This window comes from Taudactylus pleione, unplaced genomic scaffold (genome assembly GCF_031769625.1).
Source record: "Taudactylus pleione unplaced genomic scaffold, aTauple2 ptg000209l, whole genome shotgun sequence".
Taxonomy (NCBI): domain Eukaryota; kingdom Metazoa; phylum Chordata; class Amphibia; order Anura; family Myobatrachidae; genus Taudactylus; species Taudactylus pleione.
The window spans coordinates 572442-597888 of record NW_028284611.1 but is presented as its reverse complement, the minus strand read 5'-3'; the positions used below and the strand labels follow the sequence as shown (position 1 = coordinate 597888).

The window sequence follows — 25447 nt, the reverse complement described above, 5'->3', positions numbered from 1 at the left end:
ATTGGCAATGGTGTGCTGAGAGATGATGTGGGGGGAGATGATGGTGTGCTTAGAGACAATGCAGAGGGGGAGGTGATGGTGTGCTGAGAGATGATGCAGAAAGGAGATGATGGTGTGCTGAAATACAACACAGGGGCGGAGATGATGGTGTTGCTAAGAGATGACATGGTGGGGAGGTGATGGTGTGGCTGAGAGACAAAGCAATGGGGAGGCGATGGTGTGCCTTAGAGATGACACAGGGGGGGTGGCTGAGAGAGGACGCAGGGGGGAGATGATGGTGTGCTGAGAGATGTTGCAGGGGGAGATTGTGTGGCTGAAAGATGCAGGGGGAAGGAAGTTACACAGGGGGAATGAGTCTAGTTGAACCGCTGTTGTATGATGATGACCTTGATAATATTCCTACACAGACATGCATCTACATGAATAGTGAATACCGACTGAAAAAAGTCTTCCCAGGGAGAATGTATTTCTTCAGAGGTACCACATTGGGAGAAACCACTGTATAGGTAAGGTGCATATGGAATGGAAAGGAATGTTCCCAGAGTGATGAGAAATGGGTGGTGTGTCATGCTAGCATGCCCGTTCGGTATGTGACCATGCCCATTCTGTACGTGACCATGCCCTTCTGTATGTGACCATGCCCCTTTGGTATGTGACCATGCCCCTTCTGTATGTGACCATGCCCTTTTTTTGCCACACACCTTTGGTGGTCGAATATATTTTGCTATGCATTTGTGTGTGTGGAGGGGGGGATGCAGTTCTTCAACTTGCCCTGGTCTCCAAAGACCCTAGTTATGCCACTGATATAGATGTATGTAATGTATGAGAAGTATATTGCATTGTGTATGTAAACCTTATGGGCTCTAAATGGGGTAAAAATATGCCCCATTGTGTTAGATGCACGTGGACTGTAGAAGAAGGGGCGGAGTGGTATGGCTGGGAGTGATTTGATTCCTGTCAACGGGGAGGGAGTCTGTCAGTGGCAGATTATGCAGTGGCAGTGACTGACAGCAGGTGGTAGGCCGAATAGCCAGCTGAAGGGCCATACAGGCTAAAGGAGGTGCTGTGATGACCAGAGGCTAGTCTCCCTGTCCAATGGACAGAAGTGTTGGGTAAGCTGTATCACACCAGCACCTAACTTCACAGTAGTGGCCAGGCAGCAGGGACAGGTCACAGAGACACAGTAGTGTTGAAGCCGGATAGTTGGCTAAGACAGAATCTGTTAGAATCAAAATCTGCACGACGCCATCTTGCGAATGGCAACAAGATGCCATTTTGAGACTGGTCGTACAACGCCATTTTAACTAAATCTCACACAATATAAGTACATACAGCGATGCTACTATTTAGCGTTGTGCAACTCCTACGCAATAGAACACCATTAAAAATCCTTACTAAAACCATACCCACATTTATTAAGACCCATAATAAGAACAATCCTGCAAAACATGTACCATGGTGTACTCCACAAACATGTAGACGCTCAATGCTAACTAGCGTCTTTTCTTAATATCCCTATACTTAAACATTACACAATTACACTAAAAGGTTCTGTAGCATTTGAGGTTAATATTCAAGGTTTTATTTATTATCAGGAATGTTGTGTAATACATGTTATTTAATATCTAAGGTTTAGCATGTGATAAGCAGACCGTGTTTGGTGCCATTCTAAACCACTGTGTATTTGCAGATCTCCAGTTCCATTGGCACGAAAATCTCAACATGTATCTGCAAATTATGGATCATAGAGAGTTAGGCATTGAAATGTTTTATGTTATGTAATGTAACTAGCCAGTTTAGACTTGTTCCTAGGCAGGAAAACACACACAAAGGACTGTTGGAAGGCTGGACTGCTGCTATACAAATGAACCTATGAAATGTATTGTAACAGAAGATCCACAAGAAAGAACCAATGGTATTATGCCTGCTCATGTCTATTATATTGCCTATCTCTGTAAGGGTATATATATATGCAAGCTCTCTGAATCTGGCAAGGAGTCATCTTCTTCTTTCTTTGTGATGGAGGTTTCATCTTTGATGCCGGGATCTGGATCCAGAGTGCAACTTTACCTTATTGATTGTGTTCATTGTATATATTGAAGTGCGTAATATCTTTTATGTGAATAACAACTTTTTGTGCTTTGGAACCACACTCAAGGTTTTAAAAGTGTTTATTTATTGTGCGACAGTTCACAATGCTAAATAGCGACATTTAAGGTATAGAGGTTTATTAGGAATCCATAGTTGGGGCTCATAGAGTGACATCACGCTACTACTTACATGGTAACACTTGGTTATCGGTCTCTCACCAAAAGGGTGGAAGGCACCATAAGCAGGAAAGAACGCTTTGCCTTCGAATACCTGCTACCACTTGGTTGCTGAGAGACCGCTATCCGTTACTGTGTGAGTTCAAGGAGCGCTGATTAGAACCAGGGACGAGGAAGGAAAAGTGTGCTTTACTTTGTTGTTAAAGTATTGTGTTAGGGGGTAAGTCACACAATAGCGTCCGCATGTTTTCTGTATTGCTGCTTCATGTTTAAAGGCCATTGTGTTCATAGTGTGATTACTTGTTAAACCTCCGAATCATACTGCTATATTGAAGGAAAGGGTTTATTTTTTCTGTACAGAAAAAGTGTATGTGATTGAAGCGTGTGTGAGGGCTACTGTCTGTTAAGCCCGAAAAGTGGAGGCTACTGTCTGGTTAAGCCTGCAGGAGGTTACTGTCTATTAAACCTCAGTGAAACTTGGTAGGGGTCTGATGAGGCCACACAAACTACTTGGCCAGTGTACATAGCAGGTACATTGTGGTATTATCAAGAAACAAGGGTTTTCTTGGTCCGAACACCCATTAATTGCAAAGTCTATTGATCAGTTAGGTTCTTGGGGCAGCGTGAATGGACTGCATAGTTTATATAAACTGTGATTGTGAAGTGGGTTGTCGTGGGAGTGAAACCACTGGTAAGTTTAGTTGAAGTAACTTCTAAATGCTGCCGGGCTGGGAGTAAACTCGAAGCAGGAAGCGGAGTGGTAAAGCTTGAGTTGATTTACCACGAGTAAAATAACTTACAAAGTGGTTATTTTACTCCTCGTTTATGCAAACGGTCCCTAAGGGCGGGAAACCAATGTATAGCGGGAAAGGAGTGCGTGAATGTTAGCTCTAGATAAAAAAATCATTCACCAATCTAAATTTTCTGGAAGTTGCTAAGCGTTTACTCAGATGGGGACTAAGCAATCTCTAATTATGGTTGATGATGTGCTGCTGTCGGAAGGGCCGCTTGGGTCGGCAAGGTATGTAATGTTTAAAAAGTATGGTGCTTACGCTATGGCGTATTGTATCATATGGGTCAAGATGACCAAGAAATGTAAAAAGCCTTTTCTCAAGGTTGGTAGTTTTGATTTGGAGGTTCTGAACAATGTCATGCAACGCAAATTAGTGGCGCAAGCACGGCGAAAGGGAGCACGCACGCAACACAAAATAGCGTTGCACATGTGACACAAGGGAACGAGCACGCACAGCAGTGTAGCGTTGCCGAAGGTATTGTTAGCGCATGCGCACCACCTTCACCCTATGCGAATGGAGGTGAAGGTACAGTCATTCTCAAAAATCATAAAAATGTAACAAGTAACTTGTACCCTCTCCTAAGTAACTATAAGGAACATGTTTATAATGCAGATGATGAACCTGTTGTATTGTCCGCTCTTTCCCATGTTGCCCAAATGTTAAATGCATCCTCACAGCAAGCACAGGTAGCTGCCCCACTAGTACCATTAGTAGAGGTAGCCCCGCCATTGATGGTGCAGGAGGTATTTACACCCATTGTACCAGTAAAGATAGTTGTTAATCCCCTACGTAGCAGTAGTAGGCTGAAACCTCCACCAGGTAACAAGGCTATAGGTAGTGGTGCAGTAGGCATCCACCCCATCCGGACAATAACTGTCCCCAATGGGAATCCGGATGCACAGGGTGCAGTAGCCACAAGGGATGTAGCAATGCATTGTCCATGGACAAGAGCGGAGCTACATTCCATAATGACAGATTTCCCAGACCCTAGGAAGGAGTTAGCAAAATGCCCAAAATTTGTAAGGGATTTAGGTAATGCTCATGAGCCAACCAACAAGGATTGGCGAGTGGTATTATGGGCATGTCTTCCACACAATACCAATGTGAAAAAGTTTATCACATCCTGTGTATTGGATGGAGATATTCCCATAACTGATGAAGGCAATCAAAATAACATAACCCATATTGTCACCCAATTAGCCATATATTTCCCAGTAGTAGTTAATTGGAGTAAAATTTTTAAAGTTAAACAGGAGAGTGAGTCTGCAGCAGACTATTTTAACCAAGCTCTGCAGACTATTACCCAATACATGGGTATAGAAGGTATTAAAGACAATACCAATCACAGGGAAATGACTGTAACAGTGCTCATGGATGGTCTTAAAGACATCCTGAAGACCAGGGTTCAGACCTCATTTCCTGGGTGGAGGGGAATTACTGTAGACGTAATCAGGGAATTTGCAATAGAACATGATAAAAACATCCTTAGGAAGAGAAAAATGCAGAGTTAAAAACTAATGGCTATTAGTATTCAAGCTCTAGAAGTAATGCAAATACCACCGCAATGCTCTTATCACACATGGCCAAAATACACTCACCCTACACAACCTCCAAACTCATATCCCCATAGACAACTTCAATATTTCCATACTTTCCCACCTACACAACAACAAGCTTTCAACACATGTCACTTACAAAGGTGTTTTAGATGTAACAAGGAGGGCCACATAAGTAAGTTTTGCAAAGCTATGGAACCAGCAACCCAGGGAATCCCTAGTACCAATGGGAGGGGTACCCACAACAGTCAGAACAGTCTCAGCTATCACCTGCTCACATCATGGCCATGAACACTGTATTGGAGGAGGACAGTCAGCTCTAGGGGTCAGGTCACACCTGTAGTCTACAGCCAGTCAGGTTAACTAGGGATACCAGGGAAGAACCTGAAATGATAATTGGCGTAGCTGGTACCAAACATTCTTTTTTTGTAGACAAAGGGGCAACCAGATCAGTGTTAAATTCTTCATCCAATTTACAGGTAACCAGCAAGACCGTACCAGCAATGGGTGTAACGGGTAAAGTGAAACATTATCCTTTAACCAAATCTGCAGAGGTTACTATTGGTCCATTGCATACCAGGCACTCTTTTCTCCTGGCAGCAGCGGCCCCTACTAACCTACTGGGAAGGGATTTGTTGTGTAAAATGAGATGTTTCATTTATTGTACCCCTAATGATATATTTTTAGATATGCCAGAGAGAGTTGTGCATGAGTTGAGGGATATGTTGGTTAATGTTCCACTCTACTGTTTCAGATAAAAATCCATCTCAGGTAGAACAGATGTTATCTCAAATACCAAGTTCCCTTTGGACCAAAGATGAACAGGACACTGGATTGATGGCAAATGTAGTTCCCATAATGGTAAATCTAAAAAGTGGTAGGCTAGCTCCAAAAATTCCCCAGTACCCATTAAAACCAGAGGTAGAATTAGGGGTTAGTCCCATAATTGAACGCTTATTGCAGCAGGGAATTTTGGTCCATACAGCAAGTGTAGCCAATAGTCCCATTTTTCCTGTAAAGAAGGCTGGGGGGAGAGGCTATAGATTAGTTCAAGACCTTAGAGGGGTTAATAAGGTAGTTGAGTGCCAAATCCAGCTGTCAACCTTATGCAGATCCCACAAACTGCCACTCATTTCACTGTCATTGACCTCTGTTCTGCTTTTTTCTCTGTCCCTCTTCATCCTGACTGTCAATACCTATTCACCTTCACATACAGGGGAGTACAATACACATGGACACGATTGCCCCAGGGTTTCATAGACAGCCCCAGTATCTTCTCCCAGGCCTTACACAACTGTTTGCAATCTGTTCAACCTGCCAATGGATCTGTTCTAATACAATATGTGGATGATTTATTGTTGTGTTCTGATTCATTTATGTCAGGTTTAAAAGATACTAAACTTTTGTTGCTTCATCTCACACAAACAGGGCACAAGGTTGCTAAGGACAAATTACAGCCATGCCAGGCTAAGGTTAAATATTTAGGACACTGCCTAACCCAGGGATTACGACATCTGACTACTGATCGAATTCAAGCCATACAGACCATGACACTGCCACGTAACCAACAGCAAATCCGTACCATCTTGGGAATGTGTGGATGCTGCAGAATGTGGATCCCATATTTTTCTATTTTGGCCTTGCCATTACAGGATTTAGGACCTCATTCAGAGTCAGTTGCAAGCGCTGAGCACTCGCAACCGACTCGATGTTTTGGTCCGGCGCACACACAGTGGCCGCACTGCGCGTGCGCATGCCCCGGAGCGAGAGAGAAACTCTCTCGCTCTGGAGCTCTCTACAAAAGGGGCGGCTGTTGATGTTGATTGACAACTCACCCCATTTTGTAGGTGGGGTGGTTACACAAACGGAGGCATTCCTGACATAATGCTTGCCATTTTGTGGGCGGCTGCACTGACATCAGCATTGATGTCAGTGGGGAGTTTCCTGCTCGATCAGAGCAGGAAGCTCCCTGGGGCTTGCAGTTGCCGAGTCCCAACCTTAGGATCTCATCACAAGCCCCAATGGTCACGATGGCCTTGACCATCGTGACCATCACCCTGGTCGGTCGCTAAGCTGTGGGTGTTAACCCACAGCTTAGCTAGGGACCAGGAGGCCACACAGAAAAAAAAGAAGTGCCCACCCTCATTCAGAGAGAGCGATCACTTATTGCGACCACCTCTGAATGAGGGCCTTGGGGCCTCATTCAGAGGCGGTCGGAGGATGCAAGCGGTCGCTCAGAAACTGGGCGGCCACATGCATCCTGACCGCCCGCCTCTGTTGTGGTCGTTATGCTGTGGGTTAACACCCACAGCTCTAACAACCGCTCGGGTGATGGTCGCGATGGTCATTGACCATCGCGACCATCGGGGCTTACGACGAGACCCTAGGGTAGGTTCTCACTTGTCGTAAGCCCCAGAGAGCTTCTGGCTCTGTCAGAGCTGGAAGCTATCCACTGACATCACTAGTGATGTCAGGGGGGCCTCCCCCAAACGGCAGGCGTTCCCATGGGAACACCTCCGTTTGGGCTGCCACCCCCCCCGGCCCGCCTTCCAAACGGGGCAAGCTGTCAATCAACATCGACAGCTCACCCGCTTTGGAAAGAGACGTGCTTCAACCAGTGCTGTCGGTCGTAGCGGGTCTCACGCATGCACACACCAGCTCCCTCGTGCACATGCTCACTGGCAAAACATTGAGGCGGCCATGCGGTCGCAGACCGTACGGCCGCCTCTGAATAAGGTCAATAGTCTCTTCCTCAAAGTCCGATCGTGTCATACACACAGAGGAAAAAGAGCAGGCTTTCCTTAATCTTAAGGATAGTCTGACAAGAGCACCTGCATTGGGAATACCTGACTATGAAAAACCCTTTGAGTTATATTGTACGGAAGCCGATGGTGTCCTCACCCAAAAATATGGTGACACTAGCAGACCTGTAGCATACTATTGTGCCCAATTGGACACTGTGAAAAGATCACTCCAAACGTGTTTAAGAAATGTTGCTGCCACCTCTCTTTGGTAAATAAAAGTGAAGACATAGTGTTAGGGCATGACACAATTGTCTATACACCCCATGCAGTATCTGCATTGTTGAATTCAGCCCATACCAGACATGTCTCCTCAGCTAGATTCACAAAATGGGAACTAGCTCTGATAGCACCTGCAAACATCACCATTAAATGGTGCAATACATTAAATCCAGCAATGTACTTAGCATATGTGCATCAGAATGCACAAATGGTGGAAGGTATGTCTCTGGCAGAAGGTGAGTTTTGCAGGGGTACTGATAAACATGATTTTATGGATTATTTGCATCAAACTTTTACAGCTAGGCCTGGCATATGTGATACACCTTTGGAAAATGCAGATTTGACATTTTACACGGATGGGAGTTGTCATAGACAAACTGACACAGGAGAGTTATGTACAGGTTATGCTGTTGTAAATGAGAAGGACATCATAGAAGCCAAACCCCTTGGTCCACCTCACTCGGCCCAAGTGGCGGAGCTGGTGGCACTAAGAAGAGCATGTGAATTAGCAGAAGGTAAATCTGCTAATATCTACAATGACTCTAGGTACGCCTTCAGGGTAGAACATGATTTCGGTGCTCTATGGCATCTGCAAAATTTTATGACAGCAGCAGGCACACCTGTTGCACATTCAAAACATATAAAAGGACTATTGACAGCAATCCAAATGCCTAGGGCCATGGCCATCATTAAATGTAAAGCCCATACATGTGAGGATGATCCAGTGTCACTAGGAAATAACAGAGCAGATGAAGCTGCCAAATGGGCAGCAGGGTTGAACATGAATGTCCCTATTGAACAAATGATGTTCCAAACTATTGATATGCAGAAATTAATTGAGATGCAAAATTTGTGTTCCATCCAGGAAAAGGCAGTCTGGAGATCTAAAGGATGTAGTCCTCTGGACTCTGGAGAGATGGACAAGGTAAACCGGTGGCACCCAAGGCAAAAATTCCATGAGCTTGGCAGAGGCAGCCCACGGTCTGACTCACCTGGGAAAGCAAGGTATGTGCAAGTTGGTCAGGGCATATTGGTGTGCACCGGGCTTCTCTTCCCAAGCTGAAAAGAGGGCAATGTTCTGCTTGACATGCTTGAGGAAGAATGTTGGCAAAACAATACCAACTGAGACATCGCACATCCCTCCGACAGACGGACCTTTTCAGGTAATACAAATTGATTTCATCCAATTACCACCCTGCAGGATCCTCAAGTATCTATTAGTTTGGACCGATGTATTTTCTAATTGGGTAAAGGCATATGCCACTAATACTGCTGTGTTCACTGCTAAAAAGATTGTACAGGAGTTTGTATGCAGATACAATATCCCTAGAATTATTGAAAGTGATAGGGTTACTCATTTCACAGGTGATGTCATCCAGAACATGAGTAAGTTAATGGGTATTAGTAGTAGACTTCACATCCCCTACCAACCGCAAGCCAGTGCCAAGTTGGAGAGAGTGAGCGGTACTATTAAAAATAAATTGAGTAAAATTATGGCAGAGACTCGACTGGGATGGCCAGAAGCATTACCATTAGTCCTTCATAGTATCAGGACAACTCCTAGACCTCCTCTTATTCTGTCCCCCTTTGAAATACTGTTTGGTAGACAACCTCATTTGATTGTAAGTCCACAGGAAGATCTGAAGAGTAACAACGAGGTTACTGTAAAGTATCTTATAACAATGAGTAAACAGTTGAAACAGCAACAGCAGAAACTGAAATTGTTGTCACCCGATATGCCAGAAACAAACTGTCATGATGTCAAACCTGGAGAATTTGTTATGATCAGAAATTTCTTACATTCAGGTTGTCTGATACATCGGTGGGAAGGTCCATATCAGGTGTTGCTGACGAGTACTACATCCTTGATGATGGCCGAGAGAGATATCTGGGTCCATTCTACTGACTGCAGGATGGTCAACCAACCAGTGGAGATACAGGGCAGGGTCGAGGCAGATGACGTGGAACTGTCAATTGCGAGCCTGTTCCAGGAGGGTTAAAGGTTGCAGTGAGATAGATGAACTAGAGAAATTTGTAGATCATTGTTCTAGCAATGGAGTGGCCTGCTGTGGTTATCTCTGTGTTTTCTTCCAGAGTCCTCATCATCCTAGTTTGTTTGGGGATTTCTGGTTTCTGTGACGGAGGACAGATGGTGGAGAGTGAAGCTAAGGTTGCTGTCAATGGAGTGGAGTCTGGAGGAGTAATACAGTCACAAGGGCTGTACTTGACCAATCTCAGTACAGTAATTGCTAAAAGATCTGTTATGCCTGAAACTCAGAGAAAGTGCGAAGGTCTATCATCTGAAGAGTTTTGTATTTGTGAATTTTGTGGGTCCCTAGTCAATGAGAGATGATTCCAACAGTGCCAGCCTAAGTATAACCCATATTGGGGAGGGTATCCTTTAGAGGATTATAATAACATGGTGGTCAAAGTTTTAAATCAAACTGACTGTTGAGTGTGCTCTCACGTGCCTCAAGGACAGCATAATGTAGGGTTAGTGCCATTTCCATTAAATGTCTTTGAGGTTTTAGAATTACAAAAAGAGAAAGCACTGGATGGAAAATTCTTCCTGTCCAAACCACCTCATTTTAAACTCCACCGGTATCAAGTAGAAAAATCACTTTTATGTTTGAACATCACCAACTCCAACAAACCATGAAGTTGTGAGGTAACAGAGAATAATCAGACAATGACCTTCTCAGCTGATAATGAGCCTATAAATTTTGAACTGGTACGCACTTTTAGGTTAAAATGGGAGACACTTTAGGTATCGGTATACACTTAGTGATACTAAAGAAATGGTTGGTAGTGTACCAGAAGGGTACTGTGCCAAGGTAATACAACCAGAGACATGTATTGACCAGATGGGAGAACCTGAAATAGGATTATTTGCTAGAGAAATGTGTTTAATGACTATGATGTTTTCTATCCCTTATGTTCTTCCTGACAATGTATATTTTATATGTGGAAGAAAAGCATATAAGTTGCTCTCTCCGAGGTCAGAAGGTTTATGTTACCTGGGAAGAATACTTCCAGAGGTTATGACCCATACACATGATGAAATGCTTGATATCCATAAAAACACACCATCTCCATATCTTTATACGCATTATGAAAACCGTGACAAAAGAAACATGATACCTGATGATATACATAAAGCTACACAGTTGATTAGTGAGACAACTGGTTTCCAAGTTCCGAGATCACACCCGGATCGCTCGGGGTACTTTAAATTTTAGATACATCCAAGACCTTGCTTAATTAATAGATGATATCACCAAGATGTATGATGACACATTTATTTATACATGTAAAAAGTTACAAGCTTATAAGAAAGAACTTGTGCAACATAGACTAGTATTAAATTATTTGACAGCTGTCACAGGAGGATATTGTGTGACATTGGCTACGCTGTTCGATATAAAATGTTGCATGTATATTACTAATAACACTAGTGACCCCAAGGAGGTGATAGACTGGAAGATGGATGAAATTCTGCAGTTAAAATGGGAATTCTGAAAGAACCGTAATGTTTCACTGATTGGAGTAGAGGAAAAGGTAGAGGACTGGTCAACTTGGTTGAACCCGTTGAAATGGTTCTCCAGTCTAGGAGAGTGGGTCCAGGAATTGGTTGCTATTGTGGGTAAGCTCCTGATCCTTATATTGATTGTCATCTTAGCAATTGGTTTATGTGCCAGATGTGTTCCTAATGTGTTGAAGTGCGGAAAATGTACTTGGGCAAACAGAGAATTCAAGATGGTGGTGGTAAGCAATGATAACATGGATACCAAGGTCGAGGAAGAACTGTATTACAACCCTGAGTTAGAATGTACCATATGATGATGTAATCCAGATTTTTTTGGTTGTGCATGAATATATTGTTGATGTTATTTTAAAACATCTTAGGTAATTATTTTATTTATTTATTAACAGTTTCTTATATAGCGCAGCATATTCCGTTGCGCTTTACAATTGGAAACATTAATATAACAAAACTGGGTAATAATAGACAGATATATAGGTAGGAAGGCCCTCCTCGCAAGCTTACAATCTGTAGGGAAATAGGCATTGATACACAAGGATAGGTGCTATATATTGCATTTTGGTCCAGCCAGAATGCACAGTTGCATGACCCATTTACACCGGAATGTCAGCCAAATGTCATGAGGATGTGAGAGAAAGACAATGTGTGAGGTTGTGTGTGGACTGTGAAAGGGGATGTAATTACATATGGAGGCTATGAAGGTTATGTGGGTGGTTCTGGGATATGATAAGCTTGCCTGAAGAGGTGAGTTTTCAGGGATCGCTTGAAGGATTGGAGACTAGAGGAAAGTCATATTGTGCATGGTAAGGCATTCCATAGAGTGGGTGCAGCCCGAAGAAAGTCCTGTAACCATGAATGGGAGCAAGTAATGCATGGGGATGAGAGATGCAGATCTTATGCTGAGTGGAGAGGTCGGGTAGGGAGATATTTAGAAATGAGTGGAGAGATGTATGTTGGTGTGGTTTGGTAATGCAGTCACAATTCCCCTTCAAGACTTCCCAAATAGGTTAGGTGCATCCATGGTGTGCTTATAAGGGCAGTTTTATGTCCCTTCCAGAGGCGCATTATTTAATGGTTCAAATGACCAAACTGTGTCATACCATAATAACATTAAACAGTATATTATCATGCATGGCTAAACAGATTCAAGACAGGTTGTCAGCGTTTGATTGGCTATCAAAGGGTGGACTGTCGAAGCCGGATAGTTGGCTAAGATAGAATCTGTTAGAATCAAAATCTGCATGGCGCCATCTTGCGAATGTCAACGAGACACCATTTTGAGACTGGTCACACGCCATTTTAACTAAATCTCACACAATATAAGTACATACGGTGATGCTATTATTTAGCATCGTGTGACTCCTACGCAATACAACACTATTAAAAGTCCTTACTGAAACCATGCTCACATTTGTTAAGACCCATAATAAGAACAATCCTGCAAAACATGTACCATGGTGTACTCCACAAACATGTAGACGCTCAATGCTAACTAGCGTCTTTTCTTAATATCCCTATACTTACACAATACACAGTTATACTAAAAGGTTCCGTAGCATTTTAGGTTAATATTCAAGGTTTTATTTATTATCAGGAATGTTGTGTAATGCATGTTGTTTGATATCTAAGGTTTAGCACATGATAAGCAGACCGTGTTTGGTGCCATTCTAAACCACTGTGTATATGCAGATCTCCGGTTCCATTGGCAGGATGATCGCAACAAATTATAGATCATAGAGAGTTAGGCATTGAAATGTTTTATGTTTTGTAATGTAACTAGCCAGTTTAGACTTGTTCCTTGGTGGGAAAACACACACAATGGAATGTTGGAAGGCTGGACTGCTGCTATACAAATGAACCTATGAACTGTATCATAACAGAAGATCCACGAGGAAGAACCAATGGGATTATGCCAGCTCCTGTCTATTGTATTGCCTATCTCTGTAAGGGTATATATGCAAGCTCTCTGAATCTGGTGGAGAGTTATCTTCTTCTTCCTTTGTGACAGAGGTTTCATCTTTGATGCCGGGATCTGGATCCAGAACGCATGTGTATGTAATGACTGTACCTTATTGATTGTAATAACCCTTTGCGCTCATTGTCTAGATTGAAGTGCGTAATATCTTTTATGTGAATAACAACTTTTTCTGCTTTGGAACCACACTCAAGGTTTGGAAAGTGTTTATTTATTGTGCGACAGTTCACAACGCTAAATAGCGACATTTAAGTTATAGAGGTTTATTAGGAATCCATAGTAGAGTAATGGAGGTGGTAAGCAGTGCTAAGCAGACAAGAACAACAGCAGCTATCAGTAGTGGCCAGGCAGCAGGAACAGGTCACAGAGAGACAGTAGAGTGATGGAGGTGGTAAGCAGTGCTAAGCAGACAAGGACAACAGCAGCTATCAGTAGTGGCCAGGCAGCAGGAACAGGTCACACATACACAGTAGAGTGATGGAGGTGGTAAGTAGTGCTTAGGAGACAAGGACAGCAGCAGCTCAGTAGTAGCCAGGCAGCAAGGACAGGTCACAGAGACACAGCACAGTGATGGAGGTGGTCAGCACATGCTCAGGGGACAAGGACAGCAGCAGCTATCAGTAGTAGCCAGGCAGCAAGGACAGGTAACAGGGACAGTGATGGAGGTGATATGCACTGCATAGGAGACAAAGACAGCAGCAGCTATCAGTAGTAGCCAGGCATCAGGGACAGGTAACAGATACACAGCACAGTCATGGAGGTGGTCAGCACTGCTTAGGAAACAAGGAAAGCAGCAGCTATCAGTAGTGGAGCTGCATCTCTGGTACATAACACTGTGGGGAAAAGACACATACTACCAGCGCTCCCTACCAAGCTAATTGGTTATATTTACTATTATAGTTGCTATACTAAGGAGAGAGCTGGGTAGTATTTACATGCTCACTTATTGAGAATAAGTGGGCACTACTTATAGTCAAAGGCTATATGATCTGGAGGCTGTATTCATCCTCTAGCAGCCAGTCACAGTACTGTCTTCCTGACATATAAGCCATCAAAGGATAATGCAACTGGTAAAGTAAAAGATTAAAGGCCCCCATACATCAGCAATTGATTGCAGCAATCGTGCAATTTGCAATTGAGAACCCTCATATTAAAGGATATGCTGTATGCTCTACTTAATTTTATTATATGGATCCATATATATGTGATGCCCCAACACAGACTGTCTGGCCTTAATGGAAGGTTTTGTTTATGTGAAAGAACACTGGCATTGAGGGGGTTAATCATTCACATTCTGACATTGTGACATCAGTGGGTAGCAGGAGGGCTTTAGGAACCAGGGGACTCAAACAGAGTGAGTGAGGAGCAGGAAGAGCCCTGAGAGGAAAGAGCAGCCTGACCTGTGAACTGAGGGGGCGGAGCCTGTTAGGAGGGAAAACAGAGCTGTGAGGAGGAGAGCTGAACTGACAGGAGCAGGAACGGAGCTTGTCAGGATCCAGTGTGAGCTGCAAGAATCAGCAAAGAGCAGAGGCTGCACGGGCAGCTGAGTGAGAGCCACACTGCAGGTGTCAGTTGCTCAGATAAGGAGAGTGGACAGCGAGCGAACATATGACGGGCAGGAGCTGTGCCTGTGATACTACCACAGGTCTGGGATTGAAGGCAGGGGCCAGGACACCAGTTTTAACCAGGAACTTCAGATATCTGAGACAGCTGATCCTCCGGGTAAGCCACAGGGGAGACCAGCTGAAGGGGGTGGCCAGATAAAACAGAGATAGCACAAATGGACAGATCAAGAGCCCTCAGTGCTCATCCCCAATTGTTAGCCTACTAGTTTGTTCCTCACTGAGGAGTGATCCAGCCAACCCTGCACCCAAGGAAAGTACTTTCAGTAACTAGGCAGCCAGTATAAGCTAGCTGCAGTATTCAGCCTACCCACTGTAAGGAAGTGAAAACTGATCTCATACTCACTACCCTAATCTACAGGGAGATCTGTATAACCTGCTGCACTAATGCTACTGGGAGATTGCCATAACTGCTACCCTAATTCGACAAGGAGATTTGCATAACTTGCTATTCTAGTGCTACAAGGAAAACAGCAATAATTGCTACCACATACTTTGAGAACTGTGTTGTCTGCTACCAATACTAGCATGGAGGACTGCTATATCTGTTTCACAGTTAGCTAAGAGTACTGTCTTGAAGGGCTATCTGAATATGTAATGTATGTAATGTGATCCTGAGATTGTTGTTGCATTTGTGAATTCTGTTTTACTCTGAAATGCAGTTATAGCCAACAGTAATTCCAATACTGTATGTTGATTTGCATAAATGACCTTTTATTCACCAAAGTACCATGACACCGTGTTCCAGTTAAATAAAATTCATAGTCACTGTCCAAAAGAAATAGTGACTTTGCTGGGGGGTTCTCTGGGGGGTCCTTGTCTCTCTGCACACCAACTAAGGGATTCGAGGAGTGGAGTGGGGTCCAAAAGCTGATGGAAGGTCGGGACCAATTACAAATACAGAAGGAAGTAGGTATGACACATACACCGCTCATCAACGCTCACCCCTTAGGCTGCTATTACAACTTGGCGTCCGCAAGGAGGATCGAAGCATACTACAATAGACAAGATGTCAGAACCCCAATCTCCTACATCAACGTCAGGCCGAAGATTGAAGCAAACTACACTCGACCAGATGTCAGAACCCCAATCTTATATATCAACATCAGGCCGAAGATTTTTACCTGCAATAAATGCCTCACCCAACAGAAGGAGGTTACCAACGACATAGACTTCACCTATTACCATGCCATATTATTTTGGGGCCCCATGGCTACCGACATACTCAGGAGATGCACGTACACCAGGTACGAGTACTTTAAAAGAATTTAAAGACAAAATGCAGTCTATGTTTCGGCTATATCTACTCAGCGACACGCAAAAAGTAGAGATCTTGCTTGTACAACTGAAAGGGCCTGCACGAAGTGAGGTCAAAGCGTGGTCTGATGCACAACGTGAAACAGTGGAAGCCATATTTAAAAAATTAGCCAGCATCTTTGACTCACACTCCCTGTCAGAACTTAAGGGCCGTCTTTATGCTAGAAAACAAAAACCTCTGGTGTTATTAAAGGAGTTTGCCCTGGGCCTACAGGAAGCCATGCGTACTATTCAAGCCTTAGAACCATGAGAGGCAGGACAAGAAGATGAAACCCTCATCAACTTATTTATTGAAGGGTCGCAAGGAGAAGTGACATGTTCCCTATTGAGAATGTGGAGATGTCAGAATCCGGAATGCTCATTCTCTGAGTTTAAGGAGGAGGTGTTACAGATCCTTGGTCTAAACCAGAATGCCGACCCTGAAGATCACGAATCTTTAGAACATTTATAAAATGAGAACTTGGATGAGGTCAGTCAAATCATGAGACCTGAGCTCTTAACGCATAAGGGGACGGCCACACAACAAGTACAGTCCGGTCACGATCCGATCGGAGTCCTTACAAGTAAAATCACAGAATTAATGCAAAATATGTCAGAGCTTGGTCGAGAGGTGAAAGAGATCTGACAGGAACAAACTGGAGCCAGGCACAGAAAATGGCACTAAGAACTTGGCAGGAGAAACCGAGTAAACTGGCACATCCCACGAGATTCAGGTTGACACGGATCAATTTGATTCCCAGGGAAGATCTATATGTAGGCGGTGTAAACAGAGTGGCCACATTGAAAGAAATTGCATCAGTGAAGCTTTAAATGATGAGATCCCGAGGCGAGGGACCGAACCTTAGGAGGAATCACGTCAGTAGGTCCATCGTCAAAGGAGTGGTGGCTTCGGTATGTTGGAGAGTTCCTCCACTTGAAGATCAGGATTAACAGCATAGAGGTCCCGGCTCTACTGGATACCGGCTCACAAGTGACCACTATCAGATTCACAGAGTTCCTACGGTTTTGGGATGAACAAGAAATAGTGACCCCACCGACTACTTGGCTGCAGCTATCTGCTAGCAACGGGCAACAAATCAATTATCGTGGCTATTGGGAAGCTGACTTGAATATCAGCAAGGCTGAGCTCACGAGACAAGGGTGTTTGGTCACCACAGTACAGAGTGAACACCTACCCCCTGTCGTTCTCGGGATGTCCTCAAAAATTGTCCCGACGAATTGGTGGAGGCTCTCAAGATGGAGATGCGTTCCGCCACCCCAAAGGAGCGAAAGACAATGCAGCAGACTGTGCGACTGCTTGAGGGGCAAAAGAAATTTGCCAATGCTTGGGGAGAAGTGGGAAAAGCCAGAATTGCTGACCTTCGGCCTATTCTCTTGAGACCCTATTCGGAACATGCTGTTTGATGCAAGGCCAGGATTGGACCAGGTGGTCAAAATTACAAGGTCATACTTGAATCCTGCAACTCTGATGGACAATACCCCTTTGCCATAGCTAGGACCTTGGCGAAAGTAGAAGATGGAAGAGTACCAGTCCGGATAATGAATCCACACAGCTATCCAATAAGGCTTTTTAAAAATTGCCCGGTGGCACGGCTTATCCAGGTTGACTTTCAAGATGTGTTTGGGGAGAGTGTACCAGTGGCCCACCAGAGAATAGTGACTGGACAACTGACAGCTGCTGACAGTGAGACTCCCTGGTGGAGCGAGATACAAATCGGGGATTCAGACACCCCAGAAAAGAGGCGTGAGGGAGCGCTCCAAGTGGTACAGGAAAATGTGGAGGCATTTAGTCAACATCCCTCTGACTTTGGGAAAGCAGAAGGTGTCCATCATCACAGCTCCACAGGGACTAACCCACCGATCAAGGAAAGGCATAGGCCCCTACCACCGGCCATGTATCAACCAGTGCAGAGTATGCTCGATGAGATGAAAGTAGCTGGCATAATCCGGGAGAGCCACAGCCCATGGGCAGCACCTCTTGTGATTGTGAGGAAGAAGGATGGCAGTCTTTGATTCTGCGTAGATTACCGGAAGCTGAATGCAGTGACGCACAAGGATGCCTATCCGCTGCCTAGAATCGAGGAATCTTTAACAGCGCTGAAGACCACGACATAGTTCTCCACTCTAGACTTAATGAGCGGGTATTGGCAGATCCCTATAGCCCCGGAGGACCGGGAGAAGACAGCCTTCACCACACCAATGGGTCTCTTCGCATTTGAACGGATGCCGTTTGGACTCTGCAATGCCCCAGCCACCTTCCAAAGAGTCATGGAACATTGCCTTGGACATCGCAATTTCGATATGATCCTTTTGTATTTAGACGACATCATCATTTTCTCCAAAACTTATAAAGAGCACCTGAAACACCTGGACGAGGTATTTAAACAGCTGATCAAGTGTGGTTTGAAGCTAAAGCCATCGAAGTGCACTTGCTGAAACTGAAAGTACAGTACCTTGGACACATCATCAGTGCTGAAGGGGTGAAGCCAGATCCTGAGAAGATTCAAGTGGTGCGAGACTGGCCTATACCCAGAACGGTGAAGGATGTCTGTAGCTTCCTAGGTTTTGTCGGCTACTACAGGCAATTTATTGAGAACTTTGCAAGGGTGGCCACACCATTACATGAGCTTCTACGAGGCAAGTCTGGTCAAGAGAGGCGAAGCACTTCCCCGGTTGCATGGATCGAAGACCAACAAAACTCCTTTGAGCAACTAAAGTTGTCCCTGATCGAGGCCCCTCTACTGGCATACCCAGACTATGAGAAGCCCTTCCTAGTCTACACAGATGCTAGTCACCGCGGGTTGGGAGCCGTGTTGTCCCAGATGCAGGGTGGACGTGAAAGAGTCATCGCTTATGCCAGCCGAGGCCTGCGAAAGACCGAAAGAAACAGCAAGAATTATAGCACCTTCAAACTAGAACTCCTTGCCTTCATCTGGGCCATCACTGAAAAGTTTAAAAACTACCTGGCTGCCACTCCATTTGTCATTGTGACCGACAACAACCCGCTGGCACACCTGTCTACCGCCCGCCTTGGAGCCCTAGAGCAAAGGTGGATGTCACGCCTAGCCAACTTTCATTATACCGTGACCTACTGAAGCGGGAAATCTAACGGCAATGCCGATGCTCTGTCCCGCCTGCCTACTGCAGATGTCACAGAGGAAGATAGAGACTGGGCTGAAGATGTGGAGACGCCATTATTCAAGCCTCCAAAAACTAAGCAATGCATCGTAACCTCCTATCCTGTGTCTGCCACAACAGATCCGAGGCCAGATAACCCTCATGCAGACACCCTTGGATTTGACTGGGAAAAGATTCAGAAAGAGAGCCCTGTGCTACGAGAATTAATGGATATCATTTGTCGGAAGAGCCATCTAACTAAGCTACAGAGAGCTGATGCTGACCCAGAGTTGATGAAACTGCTTAGACACAGAGATTGCATCAAGCCCAAACAGGGGCTAATCATTCGAGCCAGCCTTGACCCCGGAACACATCAAACATTGTTCAAATAGTTGTGCCCAGACAACAGGCAGAGTTCCTGCTCAAGGCTTATCACGACCAATCTGGACATTTTGGAACTCAGAAGACAGAAGCTGTGCTAAGAAAGAGATTCTTTTGGGTAGGAATGAGAGAAGACGTTGAAAAGTGGTGTCGAAGCTGCATAGCCTGTTGCCTCAAGAGGACCCCTGTGGCTAGTCAGAAAGACCCACTACATCCGATAAAGAGCCAGCGTCCACTAGAAATCGTCGCCCTCGACCACGTTAAACTTGAGCCCAGTCCAAGCGGGTTTCAATATGCATTGACCATCACCGACCACTACAGCAAGTTCCTGGTAGTTTCCCCAATACATGATCTGACCGCAAAGACTACCGCCGAACTTTTCCTCAAGCACTTTGCCCGGCCATATGGGTACCCCGATCAGATCCTGACAGACCAAGACCCGGCATTTGAATCACAGTTGTTTCAAGAGCTCTGTACCTTGTATGGATGTAAGAAGGTGCGGACAACTGCCTATCATCCTCAGTGTAATGGTCTGTGTGAAAGGGCCAACCTATCATTGGAATATTAAGAAGTCTCTCAGTGGAAAAACGATCCCAGTGGCCTATCCTCTTACCAGAGCTTACATACTAGTATAATAACACTGACCACTGCTCCACAGGTTTCACACCTTTCTACCTGATGTTTGGAAGGCAGGGCAAGCTGCCCATGGACTTAGAGCTGACTCCTGATGTGGCTGAACCTGCGGCTACCAAAAATGAGTGGGTTTGCGAACACAAGCACCGGATAGAGACAGCCAGAGAAATTGTGATGAAGAAAATGGGGACTGCACAACACCGTCAAGAGAGTAATTATAATTCTGATGCCAGAGCTACACCCTTACAAATAGAGAATAATGTCTGGAAGAAGAAAAATCACCGTACCAGCAAGTTGGATGCCATGTAGGAAAGTGTCCCCTACACAGTGGCTGGCATTCCAGGAGATGACCTATATGCCTACCAGATCAAAACGGAGAGAGATGGACATGTAATCACAGTGTCTAGAGAGCAGCTGAAGTTGTGCACTGCGGAAGTTCCAGCATTACCACCAGAGGATGTGTTCAGGGCAGAGAGACGGGGATCTCCTGGGGGCCCTCTTTTCAAAGATCCCATAGAATTGCTAATGTTTATGTGCAGTGGCGTAACTATGGAGGGTGCAGGGGGTGCGGTTGCTATGGGGCCGGCGGCTTAGGGGGCCCGCCGGCCCAGCGATCGCACCCCCTGCACCTTCCATATGCCGGGCGCCCACTGAGATTGTGGTACCAGCGGACGCCCGACTCCTACTCAAACCCCCGACAGCAGCCGGAGGACTGAGCTCACTCCGTCTTCCGGGTCCCGCAATGCACTATGGGAGTGACGTCATGACGTCACTCCCATAGTGCCGAGGAGCGGACGCCGGGGCGGTCGGCGGCTTCACAGGAGCGGGGATAAGGTAAGTTTTTTTTTTTTTTGTATTGTGTGTGCGTGCGCCCGCGCCCGTGGGGGGAAGTTACTGGGATCTCACTACTGGGGACACTACAGAGGGCTCACTACAGGGGGTCGCTACTGGGGGATTACTACTGGCTCACTACTGGGGGCAGCTACTGGGGGCTTACTACAGGGGGTTGCTACTGGGGGCTCACTACTGGGGGCAGCTACAAGGGCTCACTACAGGGGGCTCACTACTGGGGGAAGCTAAAGGGGGTCACTACTGGGGGCAACTACTGGGGCAGCTACTGGGGTCTCACTACTGGGGTCTCACTACTGGGGACAGCTACAGGGGGTCACTACTGAGGGCAGCTACAGGGGGTCACTACTGGGGGCAGCTACAGGAGGTCACTACTGGGGGCAGCTACAGGGGGCTCACTACTGGGGGCAGCTACAGGGGGCTCACTACTGGGGGCAGCTACAAGGGGCTTACTATTGGGGGCATTACAGGGGGCTCGCTAAAGGGGGTAATTACAAGGGGCTCACTACTGGGGGCATTACAGGGGGCTCATTACTGGGGGCAACTACAGGGGGCTCACTACTGGGGGCACTGCGTAAGGGGCACCATTACAGTGGGCATTGCATAAGGGGCACTATTACAGTGGGCATTTAATGTTTTAGGGGAACTACTGTGGTTATTGTGTAAGACCTAAGTTAGGGGGGCCCCTTAAAAATGTTGCTATGGGGCCCAAAAAGTTCTAGTTACGCCCCTGTTTATGTGTGGTCCGGTATTGCTAAATACCGTAGGGGGTGTAACCCCAGAGCCATTGGCAATTCAGCCCATAGAAAGTGACACTGATTCCTTTCCTGTCATTGACCAGGTTGAGAATAATAGGCCTGCCACAGAGGTCAGGAGGTCAGAGCGTGGCACGAAAGGGGTTCGACCTTTGAGATACCGATTATAAGTGGTCAAAGGACACATATAGATATATGACTATACTTACTTTTTGTTGTAAAGCTAAATGACAAATTATTATCTGCCTGGAGTGTGAAGAAGTGTTGATAAGGACTTTTTGTGTTACTAATGAGATTGCATGAGGACATGCAAAGTTCTAGCGGGGGAGTATGTGATGTCCAAACACAGACTGTCTGGCCCTAGTGGAAGGTTTTGTTTATGTAAAAGAACACTGGCATTGAGGAGGTTAATAATTATCCTCACATTGTGACATCAGTGTGTAGCAGGAGGGCTTTAGGACCCAGGGGACTCAAACAGAGTCAGTGAGGAGCAGGAAGAGCCCTGAGAGAAAAGAGCAGCCTGACCTGTGAACTGAGGAGGCGGAGCCTGTTAGGAGGGATAACAGAGCTGTGAGGAGAGCTGGGCTGACAGGAGCAGGCACGGAGCTTGTCAGGATCCAGTGTGAGCTGCAAGAATCAGCGAAGAGCAGAGGGAGCAGGGGCTACTGAGTGAGAGCCACGTTGCAGGTGTCAGTCACTCAGATAAGGAGAGCGGGCAGCGAATGAACACGCGATGGGCAGGAGCCACGCCTGTGATACTGCCACAGGTCTGGGACTAATGGCAGGGCCAGGACACCAGTTTTAACCAGGAGCCGCAGACATTCGAGACAGCTGATCCTCCGGGTAATCCACAGGGGAGACCAGCTGAAGGGGGTGGCCAGATAAAATACAGATAGCACAAATGGACAGGTCAAGAGCCCTCAGTGCTCATCCCCAATTGTCAGCCCACTAGTTTGTTCCTCACTGAGGAGTGATCCAGCCAACCCTGCAACCAAGGAAATGACTTTCAGTATCTAGGCAGCCAGTATAACCTAGCTGCAGTATTCAGCCCTACCCACTGTAAGGAAGTGAAAACTGAACTCATACTCACTACCCTAATCTACTGGGAGATCTGTATAACCTGCTTCAGTAATGCTACTGGGAGATTGCCATAACTGCTACCCTAATTCTACAAGGAGATTAGCATAACTTTCTATTCTAGTGCTACAAGGAAAACAGCAATAATTGCCATCACATACTTTGAGAACTGTGTTGTCTGCTACCAATACTAGCATGGAGGACTGCTATATCTGTTTCACAGTTAGCTAAGAGTACTGTCTTGAAGGGCTATCTGAATATGTAATGTATGTAATGTGATCCTGAGATTGTAGTTGCATTTGTGAATTCTGTTTTACTCTGAAATGCAGTTAGAGCCAACAGTAATTCCAATACTGTATGTTGATTTGCTTAACTGACCTTTTATTCACCAAAGTACCAGTTAAATAAAATTCATAGTCACTGTCCAAATGAGTAGTGACTTTGCTGGGGGTTCTCTGGGGGGTCCTTGTCTCTCTGCACACCGACTAAGGGATTCCAGGAGTGGAGCTGGGTCCAAAAGCTGGCGGAAGGTCGGGACCAATTACAAATACAGAAGGAAGTAGGTACGACGCATACACCACTCATCAACGCTCACCCCTTAGGCTGCTATTACATATATATATATACATATATATAAATATATGTGTATGATGTAGTATAATAGTATTGTTCAGTTAAATTCTATGTACTGTAATGCTAGGTATCAACCTGTATGTGATAAGTTATGTAATGCAAAAAAGATAAGTTCATGTTCTTATATGCATTAATATCTTGTCTGTATACATTGCATTAAAACTAAACTATATGGGATGGTGTCTGCTCACTGGGAGGAGTGGTGAGAGTCATTGGAGAACACACAAATCCAAGAAGGACAAGATGTGATCAGGAATACGGGTATAACATATATATTGTGTTATCTACACCACATTACTTAATCGCTAATAGCATTTAGGTTTTCTCAAGTAGGCCCATACTGACTACTGATACTTGGATGGAGGCACTGATCTGTATAAAGGATGTACAGTACACCATTTAGGCTGGGTAAATATAAGACTAGATGGGAGTTAGTAACCTGCTGTCCCTTTAGAGAGTAAAGGGGGGTTACAATTATACTATTGAATATCAGAGAGACCCCTGAATTAGTGGGTTATCACCAAGATTACCAATAGATTTGGATATTTTCTTGCAAGGGCATTTACCTGTCTGCAAGGTGGGCAGGAATGAGCTATCACAGTGAAAATTACACCAACAACCACCCCAGAGGTATGAAAAGTACCTGGGTATGTTGGCTAATCCCCACAGTAGCCCACCTTTATTACAGGGACATACTGTAAAAATAAATAACATGGATTTGGGAGTTTTTGTCACTTACCAGCAGGCCTGTATTTATCCCCCTCCATAAATCCAGTAATGCGCAGATTATAGCCGTCCTCCTTAGCAGAGACTGCGTGCTTAGAGATGGAGAAGAATTCATAAGTCACATAACGTGCGTCATTGTCAAAATCCTCCAGGTTAATCCATAGCTGATATGACTTCTTTTGGGTGAGAAGGTGAATGTTCTTCAGACCTGGACAGAATGGGAAGGAGAGTTTTACATAACCTTTTATTTAAAAGGAATAATGATGAACCTTTGTGTGTGTGGGAGGAAGTTCCAGTGTCTCAGGAATGTGTGAAATGAAGGAATTACCCAGCCAGTACTCTCCATTTGCCTGTCCAAATCCATCTTCATACTCCTTCCAACCACGGTAAAAACTCACACTTCCATCAAACCTCTTCTGGAACACCTAGATAAGAAGATAAAGACACTCAGGGCGAACATGTAGGATTTCAGCACAAACACATTGTATTGTCCACAAAGCACCAACAGGCAGAGGATGACAGTACAGTATGTTCTTCAGACCTGAGGGGGCATCTAGGGGTTGTATGAAGCTCTATAAATTGTGTTTCCCACTATTTTGGCTGCCAAATCCCAAACCAACGTTGCTGTGTGAAAGGCTCCTATAGCGCCACTAAGCTCTTTTCCCCACAGCAATCTGGCTGGACCACATTTAGGGCTTCATTCAGAGGCGGCTGTACGGTCTACGACCGCATGGCCACCTCGATGTTTTATACAGTGCACATGCGCACGAGGGAGTCGGCTCTTTCGTGCAATTGCGTGAGACCCTCTAAGACCGACAGCGCCGGTCATAGCGGGTCTCTTTCCAAAGGGGGCGAGCTGTCGATGTTGATTGACAGCTCACTCCGTTTGGAAGGTGGGCTGGGGGGGTGGCAGCCCAAACGGAGGCGTTCCCATGGGAACGCTTGCTGTTTGGGGGAGGCCCCACTGACATCACTAGTGATGTCAGTGGAGAGCTTCAAGCTCTGACAGAGCCAGAAGCTCTCCGGGGCTTAAGACAAGTGAGACCCTACCCTAGGGTCTCATCGTAAGCCCTGATGGTCGCGATGGTCTATGACCATCACGACCATCACCCTAGCGGTCACTAGAGCTGTGGGTGTAAACCCACAGCCTAACGACCGAAACAGAGGTGGCCGGTCAG

At 45.4% G+C, this 25447-nt stretch overlaps 1 protein-coding gene across 1 annotated transcript in view; it reads right to left on the bottom strand.

Annotated features, from left to right (window-relative positions):
* Window positions 1–25447, bottom strand: part of LOC148517796 (microfibril-associated glycoprotein 4-like) — a 67329-nt gene that overhangs the window by 2339 nt on the left and 39543 nt on the right. Inside the window, exons 4-5 of the mRNA XM_088478173.1 lie at window positions 24598–24694; window positions 24283–24477 (exon numbers count right to left, since the gene is read on the bottom strand). Coding sequence (XP_088334299.1) covers window positions 24283–24477; window positions 24598–24694 — 292 coding nt within the window. The remainder of the gene's footprint in view (window positions 1–24282; window positions 24478–24597; window positions 24695–25447) is intronic.